General features: G+C 35.9%; 1 protein-coding gene across 2 annotated transcripts in view; it reads left to right on the top strand.

The window, feature by feature from the left end:
- Positions 1–10905, top strand: part of LOC111862522 (protocadherin-like wing polarity protein stan) — a 150907-nt gene extending 140002 nt beyond the window's left edge. The window contains exons 49-50 of one of the 2 annotated variants that reach the window (XM_033750700.1): positions 1201–1207; positions 4522–10905. In XM_033750700.1, the coding sequence (XP_033606591.1) occupies positions 1201–1207; positions 4522–4536 (22 nt within the window). In that variant the 3' untranslated portion in view covers positions 4537–10905. The remainder of the gene's footprint in view (positions 1–1200; positions 1208–4521) is intronic. The other variant, XM_033750699.1, reaches the window with a different exon arrangement.
- Positions 10906–11804: the final 899 nt, after the last annotated feature.

Consider the following 11804-nt stretch of genomic DNA (forward strand, 5'->3'; position numbering starts at 1 on the left):
AGTTATCTTAACCTGGCAGGTCACAAATTCAATTCCTGATGAGGTCATTGGATTTTTTAATTGAACCAATCCTTCCAGTGACACTATGGCCCTGGGGTCAACTCAGCCTTTAACAGAAATGAGTACCAGGAATCTTCCTGGGAGTAAAGGTGCAACCGTAGCATAAGGCTGACAGCCTCACTACCATCTGTGAGCCGATTGTCTAGAAAATGCGGGATCCTCGGCATCTCATGACCGTATGGGTCTTCATGGCCTGTTACAGGAATAGCTTTACCTTTTATTTTTTAAACCTTATATAATTCTAAGTTATGGAATTTGAATGAAGTCATAGCGTCCATTTGACAACTTCCAAACTGAGCAATAGATGTAAATTTCAATTATATTTAGTGGGAATGGGACTTGCATTTGTTCACTGTAAAGGCATATGAAATTTAATTTGCATGATATTTTTAAGAATTTTTCAATAACCTTCAGTTTTCTTCAGTATTAAATACTTCCTCTTCCTCCTCCTCTCCCTTCATTTCCTTTTTGTACAGGGCGATGGATGCAAAGAATCTAATCTCTTCTTGATGTCCTTTAACTGGCTAAACCACTTTGCTTTTGGTCTCCCATAGATTTCCATCCCTTAAACTTAAATTATAATGTCATTCTTGGTATTGTTGGTCTGTTTATTCTTTTTGTGATGCCAGACCATATCTTCTATCAAAAAAGTTGAACTCCTCTGAAATTTTTTTTCTAATCATGTCCATTTTTATTTTTCCCTCAGAACTTCCTTATGATTTCATTCATCTTACCCACTGCTTGGAAACAGCTTTTTTATATTGTTAAGAGCTTCATATTTTTGTGTTGTATGTCAGTATGCATTTAATATGTACTTTATAGATTGTTTGCATTTTGGGGGGGATCCCCCTGTTCCATAATATTCCTTTTATAATTTTATAACATTTATAACTATCCATTTCTTATGTTTTGACTATCAGGGTTTATCTGTAAGAAACATTACTCATTATCTGAGTTGTGTTTCACAATAAAACTTACTGTGAGCTGATGTTATGGGTTGAACTTAATTTGGTGTTGGGTCTGTTTAACTTATTTGGTACTTAGCTTCTTTAACACATGTATCAAGTTCGTGTAAATACTAATGATTAATTTCCTTCTCTTTTATTGGCCTCCATTGCTTTCTTCATGGTTTCTGCTTAGGGATGAGGTAAGTGTCTTTTAACATATTTTTTATTTGAGTTACCTACAATACAATTGCTATGGGAAGACGCATGCTTGTATGTGCTTCAGCATTCTATCTTTGCCACCCGCTCAGTGCACAGTGAGCTTGAAGCCATTATATATGTGTGTGTGTCAGACCTTAGGACCGCCTCTGTGGTCTAGTGGTCAGAGTTCCTGGCTACAGATCTAGAGGTCCTGGGTTCGATTCCTGGCGCTACCAGTTTTTCCAAGAAGTAATGGGTCTGGATTGGGCTCCACTCAGCCTTGTGAGGATAATTGAAGAGCTACCCAAATGGAAAAGTAGTGGCTCCAGTCTAGAAATCCAGTGGCACTAACTTGGCTGACAAGCTGCAGTCGCTTTGTCAGTATAGTTCGCTTTCAGACTAAAGGCCATGGAGTTTGTTTGTTTTTTGTTTTTGTTAGACCTTTTGGCACAAATAATGGCATATGACTGAGCAAGGGAGGAAGAGGCAAGGGGCAGTAGTAGTGTTGGTGCATCTCTCACTGTTACCAGACACTTTGCTGTGTGCAAAACCAGGCAGCAGACTAATATGCTTCATATCTTGACACATCATTTGATGAAATGGATTCATCATGCTGGTGACTCTTACAGAAGAATGAAATACTATTTTTTGAGTGTGTACCATCACTCAAACGGTGAACTCTAATAGCATGCTGAGGTCGGAACTCCTCTGTGTGACAGGTTTCTGTCTCACAGACTTACCACTGCTTCAGCGCATATCAGCCATCTTCCCAGAGCAGTCAGTATTGTGTATTAATTGCATGATGTTAGGCTTAACCTGCTCAGTATTCAGTACTAATTCATAGCATTTTTCTCTTGAATGCGCTGCCTATGTGTGAGAGTCTGCAAAACCTAATGTCAGTTTTTTTCCACAGACTAGGATGCATGGTAGTAAGAAAAATTGAAAGTCCTCACAGCAGGGTCTGTGAAAAGTACCACCTTCTGGGATGTGATGCAAATGGTCTGGTAGAAGTTCTCTTGTTTTTGATGACCATATCATCTCCATCTAAGAGGAAGCAAAGCATGCAGACAGGAAGCCATGTTACTCTGCTTACTTACTGACCTTGCTGATCCTTCAAAACATTCGTAACCTTCTGTGCTGACTATATAACATAACACAGAAGATAGTACTTTTTGTAGTTACCACTGTGAGAACCTGAAATCTCACATCTACATAGAAATTCTGTACTTCTTTTGCAGTGACAGTACACTTGTCACTCCTGGAAGTATGTTTTATTATCAGCTGGGGAAGGCCATAATAAAAGTATTCTGGTATTCTGTGTGGAAAGTGACTTAGTAGCCAAGGTCAGCCAATGCTGTTACTAACGCTGTGTTACCTCATGTGATACATATATAATTCTGGTGCATCTTTTTTGTTAAAACCGTAAGAACATAGGTACAGGCATACATTGGACATATTGCAGGTTCGGTTCCAGAGTACTATAGTAAAGCGAAGTCACACAAATTTTTTAGTTTCTCAGTGCACATAAAAGTTATATTTGCATTATACTGTAGTCTAATAGTGTGCAATATCATTAACAATATACAGTACATACGTTAATTAAAAATAATTTATTTCTTCCTTGCACTTGAACACTTAGAGGCCATTGGCCTAATTTCAGTAATGTTGTGTCACAGGGAATAGGTAGGCCTGAAGAGAGAGGGAGAGACGGGGGAATGGCTGGTCAGTGGAGCAGTCAGAACACACAACATTTATAGATTAAGTTTGCCGTCTTATATGGACGCGGTTTGTGGCGCCCCAAAACAATCAACAATTCTAACATCAAAGGTCACTGATCACAGATCACTGTAACAGGTGTAATAATATTGAAAATGTTTGAAAATTGCGAGAATTGCCAAAATGTGACACGGAGACATGAAGTGAGCACATACTGTTGGAAGAATGGCATGAATAGACTTGCTCGACGCAGGATTGCCACAAACATTCAGTTTCTAAAAACATGCAATATCTGCAAAGCCTAATAAAACAAGGTATGCCTGTAGTTGAGTATTCTGGAACAGAAGATAATCGTGCATAATGAGTACTGTTCTTGGGGATGTGATGCCGTGTTGTCTGGTAGAAGTTTATGAGTGTTTTGAAGGAATGTAGTCCTTCCTTCTTCAGTGTCAAAAATAAACTGCACAGTTGCTATTTGCTATTTGCTATCTTGTCTTACTCTTTGATACAGGAGACAGAGACCTCTCATTCCTCTGATATATTGGTAAACTATTGTCAGACTAAGGACTTTCATGGTTTTCCTTAGTCCCTCCAGGCAGATGCTTGGGTAGTGTCCTGATTAAACCATAGCATCTTCCTTCCAAATCCTTTCTGGTATATCCTATCTGCCAACACTGTAGCTTTGATACTGAAAGCGCTGTTGAGTAATCTCGAAAAATGTACAGTTTATTCATTCTCATTGTTTCTAACTGACCTCAGTTGACATCCATAAGAATAACATTGTCTTAGTAGTTGTAATCCCCGGTATTTGTTGGATCTATATGTATATGTATCTTTCATCTTATTTATGTTAATGAAGATGATATACAATGGCCTATCATTGATTTTATAATATTTACTTTTAGAACTTAACTCTGGTCTAGTCAGACAGTGATTTTGTGAGCTTTTGCCGTTACATTATGCATAACCATAGGGGCAAAGCCTAATGTATGTGTCGTTTTGAAATATTGGTCTTAACTCCTGCAGATGGTTTATCTTATTTGGTTTATATATCCTGCCCTGTGTTGGTTCTGGTGTCTGGAAGTAGGGACTAGCCATATTGATTGGTGCTTCCATCTGAGTTCAGAGACAGATTCCAATCTCTGAAACGTTGTTTTAAATTAAAAACATGAATGTTGTCCAGAAAGTCAGTAATTATAATGACATCATTGATTCATTATTTATTAGATATATAACATTGCTAGACCAAATGTGGCTTATAATCCCCAAAATAACCCATTACGCATTCCACTTGACTGAATACTGATTATGATCCTGGGTCTTTGCACTGTGTGAGTGCAGGCAGTGTTTCTGACATTTTGGCAGTAGATGCTGCCTCCATCCTCAGGTCTGAAGTGAGTAGGATGAGTCAGTGCTCATGAATATATAGATTTTGGTCCAACAGACCCTGTATCGAGGCACCAGCCCCTCCCCCCTTTGTGTCAGAGGCCTTTACCTCCAAAGAGCAGAATTATCATCAGCAATGAACTGCAGTCATAACCTAAAATCCATAATTACTGTAATTTTTTGTTTGAATTTAATCTGTTAATTAATTTTGCAGGAAAGATATGAATGAAACTCCAGTATGACCAGAGTGATGGCTTGAGACATGTGAACTGCAAGACATCTGTTAGAAGAGGATTTCTTCATTATGCTCAAGGTGGAGTAGAGGACAAGTGTGATTTGTTAATGTGAAAATCAGTATCTTTCAAACCAAATGCATGATACTCAGTTTTGCTAAATGTAAGTATATATCTCTCCTATATATTGTACTTAATTGTTAAAAATGTAACTCTTATTCTTTCACATTCCAAAGATACTAAATCATATAAGCACACACAACTTCATTTATTGAAAGATTTATGCAGTCAACAAGGAAGTTGATAACTGTATTTAAATTGCTGCCATATAAAAGAATATTTATTTTTAATGTGTACATACATACATGTATATATATACATATCTCAATGCAAGTAGTTGAATAGCAATGAACAGATTTATATATACTCAATTGAATTTTATTACATTACCTGGAATGTAACACAGTTTATAGTATTCAGAATGTGAAAATGCACACTTCAGAGAACATTACAGAATATCGTAATGTTCAATATATGGTTTAATCATTGTCCCACTATCTGTAACCTCTTGAGTTTGATCCCTTTGCCACTCGTTACTGCAACAGCTCTTGCTCACTGCACTCACCTCTTCTTTCATCTGCTGTGCACTGCACTGCACTGCACTGAACTCACCACCTTCCCGTCTGCTTATGTGCTGCACTGGACTGGACTGGACTGTACTGAACTGAACTGAACTGAACTGAACAAACTAGCTATTGCAAGAATTTCATAGCTACTTAATAGGCATGCTGACCTTTGGGAATATTCTAGGGAATTCTTACGAGACCTTGGCCTTTGACATCAGCTGAGTCATTCCCAGAATGTACCAAAATGTGGAAAGGTTAATATTATGACCAAAGAAGAGTTGAGCATGCTCTGGGCCAGGTGAAGCAACCACTTACTGACGCTTATCTCCTGCAGCAATGTATTGTGACCTGTTCTTTGTAAATTCAAAACAATATGTGACCAAATTTGAATGTATTAATGAAAAATAATTATTATTTTTTGGGGGAGGCTGTCATTAAAGCCTGCTGCTGCAAATCCCAAAATGTTACTGGTCTTTCCATGCTCGCTTAGGTCGTTCTAAGTCTTGTCGTCCATTCAGCTTATAGTGTAATGCCAGTTGAGGAGGATTGTGGGTATAAAGATCAAAGAATCTTATATGTACTCTTTGGTTTCATATGGACTGTTGATAAGAGGTAAGATTACTGTTTTCTCCTATACCAATGGCTGTCAAAGTTGCATGCAGAATGTTATGGAAAGCTAACCATTTCTTATTGGTTTGCTTTTAAATACAACTGTGTTTATAAATAAAAAATTGCCCTTGTACTTGTGACGGTTTTATTGATTATCAAATGTGAAATTTTCTGAATCTTCTTATTTCTGGCATGTGCATTTTCATAAGCTGATAAATAAATGTAGAATTTGTATATTTGTTTTCAAAATGGTGAGGTATGATAATTACATATTTCAGTTTAACTTATCTCAGCAAATGTGCTGTAAAAGATTAGTTCAAACTGATGGAGGCAACATGATATAATTCAGCTAAAGTTTAGCTACGACACTTCTCGACCAAATGCTCACTTGCACGAGATAGCGCTAAACCTGGAAGGTTCTAAGATCACCGTTTTCAGACTCCTGAAATTGGAATGTTGGCAGCATTCATGATTAATTTAGACAAAGAGATGATGTGACAATCATTAAGGACACAGTAGTCGTGAAGTGTTACATGAAAAAATTCCCAAAATGGAGGATTCTTTGTTTGTTCCTCTTTTGTCTCAAGGATGCTCACTTAAAACTGAGTTAAGCCACCTCAGTCCTGTACCTTTAGCAAAAATTTGTAATTAAGCAAAAAACCCTATTTGTAAAGGTTCGTGGAAATATGACAAGTGCCAATGGACCAGTGTTTCACAATGTTAGATTTTAGATGTGTGCAAGTCACAGAATTGTTTAGATAAAAATCCTGATTTTTTCCATCTCCAGGTTTTGAGTATTTTCAAATAACTGTGTTTTGACTCAACATCTTATTGGCTGGTAATGCCAGGAGGAGTCAACCTGACAGCAAAATTTGTCTCCATCTTTCTGCCCACACTGCATTTTCTCTATTTCTGTATGTGGTGTCTTGACTTGCCTTCTCTGACCTCCAGCTCATCACAGCATCACCAATGCAGTTTATAAGCAATGAGAGAAAAAGTGTTTAGTATTATACATTGTGATTACAGTGGAAAAAATAAGAACATTACAGTAGAGAAAATTCTGGCAGTCAGCTCAATTCTGAAAACTTCTCTCATATTCATCTCTTGTCTTGTACTGAAAAACTTATTTTTGCACCATTAAATTTGCTGTGGGCCAAATTCAGTTATATGTATTATATTTCAGTGAGAATCACTTATTGGGCATGTGAAAATAGCTGATGACTCACTTGATGAAGTATGCTGCATCGAAATTCCTGCAGATGTCATTGTCATGTATGCTGCATGAACATAGCTCATGAAGTAATCACTGGAGTTCCCAAGCTTTTTAAAAGAACTTAGAGGTCCTTAATGGCTGTATTTTCATTGTGAGCTGAAAGATCATGTTAGATGTATTCTTTTTTCCTGTCCTTAGAACTATATTAATGAGCATTATGTTTCACAGAAAACCAAGAGAATTCATTCCATTATCACATTCTGATTGCTGCAAGGCATCTATTTGTTTAGGCTAGAGTATTATTTGCGCATATGTGAGTTCTTTATCATTAAATTATATATCTTTTTATTTTACTTCAGTGCATGATGTTTTTTATTGCAGTGGACTGCAAATATTTGTTTTAAAATAAATAACATCACTTCACTCAGGTATCTTTAATTGAATATTTTCTTTGAAAATAAGTAATGAATATATATGTGACAGTGCAGTATAAATTTATATTAATAACTGCCATAAGATATTGCTAGATTGATATTTTTAAAGTGTATTATGTGTGTGTGGGTGTCACTCTTGTATTTATACTTCTGTTGCCATCATTTTAATGTTTAGAGTAAGGTTAACTGATACTGAAGTTAACATACTGTACTGTGGTTCAACATGGTTTTGACATAGAACTATAGCATAGCAGTGATATTTGTGTTAATGGTTGCTGCATTGTACAGATATGTTTGACGCTGTCTGTTGTCTGGGATATTTTTGATATATCACACACTGTTCCAGAAACTGGATCCCTTTGTGTCATGAAGTGTAAGGGGGAACAGGATCCTACTGCTCTCAGAGAGATCGTTTCAATCACTGGACCAATAGCATTGTAATGAACAGTTCTGATGGGAAAAAGAAAACAGAGACAAATAAATGATTGCAAGACATACCTGCAATTGTGGGTGAAATAATAACATATGCAGTCTGGATTGGAAACATAATGTACAGGGTTTAACACACACACTAGTACATTGATCCCTGTTAAGGCCAAATGGAAAAATCTGTAAATTTATTGTTAATATTCTCTGCTGCTTTTTTTTTTTTTGTTTCTCCACAGATGTTGATCAGTAAAAAAACATTGTATACACATGGATACAATCAGGATATGTTCCAGAAGGGAACAGTAATTAACTTTGCTTACAGATTCATGTTTAAGTCACTATTTTACTGATTGCTCTACAGTAATCAGGATTTTTTTTTCAGTTCTGATTTTTCTCAGAAAATCAAGGGGTAAAGTCAGATGGCTACCTGCCACCACCACCACTCCCTGCTACTACCCATGTGCATGCACATTATATGCAATAAGGGACAGTATTTTATACATTCTGTATGTTATGTGATGGGAAGTAGGCTGATGTGGGGCATTTACAGTGGCATGGGTAGGTGTAGTTTGTCTTGTGTGGAAATGTCTGGCAAGCAGAATGTTTGTTTTACAGTGAACTGAGTCAACATATGTTGACCCCTAATAATGTATAATAGTGAGATGTTTGTTGCACATGAGAACTATGATATGAACAAGTGTGGTTGTATGTACAGATAATTCAATTGTACTTCTGGTGTTAGTAATTAAGTAATATTGTATTGAGAGTTACGGAAAGAAATGTGTCTTACAGTCATGAAAATATTGACATTTTAAAGTTAAAAATTTTCATTATGAAAATTCCTAAATATTATGTACTTATAATTTATGATATTATTTAAGTCATTGTAAATGCAAACGTTTCATCCATAGTTATTAGGAAATTTATTTTATTTGATTGGTATATGATAAGCTTTGTAAAGTAATTGACTTTAAAGCCGGTGTTCTCTGCTTGAATGTCAGAACTATAGCTCATTATAAGCTTTAAGTTGCTTTCTGCTTCTTTTGAGCCACTTCATGGAAGAATAGTCCATTTATTCAGGAATTCATTAGATATTAGATGTGTGTTTTTCATGTGGCTTACTTGTGGTTACAGTATTCTGAATTTCTGTGTGCAGAAGTCATCAGATTCCGAATTATTACACTGTTCTGCACCTACAGCAGGACAGCTGAAGTTGCAACTTAACTTAGTGGGAAACATATAAGCAATGTCTATGCCTGCCTTGAATTTTAAGATTCTTAAAAATGACCACACCTAAGAATATTAATTTATTTTGAACCTGTGGAAAAATATATTTTGTACAAATGAAGTGGGAATGGTTGTGATCTGATTAGTATATAGATTTGTCCCATTTGCTAATCTGTCAGAGTTTCTGGTATGTTTCATATTGCTTAGTCAGAGATGGACTGAATATTTTAGAGTGCAACAGAAAAGGGTATGGTATTTGTGAATTTATAGTACAGTCATATCTTGATCTATGGCTTTCTCCCTTCAAATCCCATTAAATTAACATCTTTTAGACTTAGGCTAAAATTTGCTGTTTTCTTCTGTTTTCTTTTTCTTTCAAGTCAGTCTATGAGTCACTGAGTCAGTGGTCACTCACTTTCATTATGCCTGTCTAGAGACTTTATTTTCTAATAAACTGTAATAGAATTGTAGCATTACGGGGGTTAAAATGTAGAAGAATGGGTCTGAGTCTTGAGCCCCAGAGACATAACCCTACACATCCCATGTGTACCTATTTTCAGAAATTTGTCAAGTCATTAAGTCCAAGGTATGGCTGTACTTTTAAGTAATTATTTTATGAGAATTGAAGTTCTCCCTGCAGTGAATATTAATATTATGATCTCCTGGAATATAATGCTATGTAGTCAGTTGACAGATGTCAGAATTTTGGAGGAACCACTCCCTCCTTCAGAGTAGAAAAATGTCTTCCTACATTGCATTAGTTGCCAGAAAATTATAGTTTTAACCATTATCATAAATCAATTATGAACTCTGTATCATTCGTCTAAAAATTTTAATTATATTAATTGCATTGGATGAGTTTGAATTATGGAGTGTGGTTTAATCTGATGCATGTAATTGCGCGAGATGTGTGTGTTGCCTGCATCAGGTGACAAATAAAATTGTGTTTCTTCTGGGTTGTGACAGTACATAGTCTCCGCAGGTGCTACCAGTGTTTCAGAGAAACATGCTGATGGGATGGTAGATGCGGAGCCTACATCACATGTGTTTAGCAGATTGAAAAGTCTACAGAATTTTTTCTTCATCCAGAGTGAAAAATTGGGCTCCAAAGCTATATATGATAATGTGCAAAGTTACTTACTATGCTTCATAATCTGGAGTTCACTGGTTTGAATCTCTGCCAGAATGACAAATTTAACTCCATACCTCCAGAAAAATTCCAGGTTAGAACTTAAAATTTGTCATGATCACTACCTGGTGCATCTTTCACATTTTGTTATCACAATTTTATTTCTCAGTTGAAGGTATAATGACCCTTGTAGCTTTTACCTTAGCAAATCAGTAAAAATAGAAATGGAAACTTGAGAGAATAATATGTGTACAAAAATAAAAAGAGAAGGCCTCTGGTAAAGAATTTTCTATCAGAGTCCTTCTGAATGTATGTGAACATGATATGCAGAAGTAATAACAGCTGAACATCACACTGTACCAGGATTCATATCTCGTTATCATTTGGCAAGAACGAAAAAGGAGTTGCCAACACATCCTTGTGCATATGTGCATATAGCAGAATCAGTGTTAGGAAACTGATATCATCATTGCCTTCAGTGTGCAAGTTACTATTTGAAGTGACAAGTTGAGTTGTATCGCAAGCTCATCATATCACCATGGTGCCATAGGTAGCATTCTGTGTGAGACCTCTACGTGCAGTCACAACTCAGACTACAGTCTGAATAATTGGCACCATGAACATTTCAATTCAGTTCAATTCTATTCAATTCTATATTATTAATGTGCCGAGTCAACAGCCGCAAGGCCAATTACAGACACAACAGAGTGCAGATGAATGAATTACATTATAGACAAACTTATTAAAAGTCAAATACAAATTTGTTAGCACAAATAATAATTGGTTATACTATATGACTAAAACATCTCTAAAATTAATTGCTTTGGTTTTAAACTTGAAAACAATATTTTTGACTAAATCACAAAGCTGAAAATTATAGCTCTTCATAAACGTTTCCAATTATTGGTAAGATGGAAAACATCATAATAAGTGTGAAGACTTGGGTATTTGCTTCCCGCCTGTTCTCAAGGCTTTCCTAATAATCAGCAATGTTCATATTTTGTTTCCACAAATTCTATCGTTAACCTTGCCTTCACATGTCTAAAATATACCTCACAAGTTTTTTTTTGTTTATTAGAAACTTGTTTCTCAGCCCATTGAATGTTTTAATTTTAATGTTTTAAAGTACTCTTAATTTTCTTCTTTCCTTTATAATGGCCAGTGTACATTATTTTATTTTCACCATCAGTGTTAGTCTGTCTACTAGAGAAAGGTTATTCACGTGGTTATGTTAAGTGTGTATCAGTAATGAAAATTTTATGTGGTACTTTCACTGTTTTCATCTTTTGATCACTTTATTTTAACCCTTTCACTGCTGATTAACTAGTGCCCAGCCATACCCACCTATGCTGCCTCATTTTTGCAATTTGTCTTCAGAATTAAAATCAAGAGAAAATGTTTCCTTTAAATTATTATTTTGGAATTCATCCATTATATTAATTTGTATGTTTTTGAAAGTGGTTCTGTTTCCATCTTCAGGTGAACAGAATGTAAGAGAAAGCATATTCTCTTGGGGCTCATGGTAGAGCTGCTCTCAAGCTGTGAAAAGCCCAACAGATTAGGGTCTTTTTTTAATATCCTTCTCATATGAAGATCA

The sequence above is a fragment of the Cryptotermes secundus genome, unplaced genomic scaffold, assembly GCF_002891405.2.
Source record: "Cryptotermes secundus unplaced genomic scaffold, Csec_1.0 scaffold1084, whole genome shotgun sequence".
NCBI lineage: Eukaryota > Metazoa > Arthropoda > Insecta > Blattodea > Kalotermitidae > Cryptotermes > Cryptotermes secundus.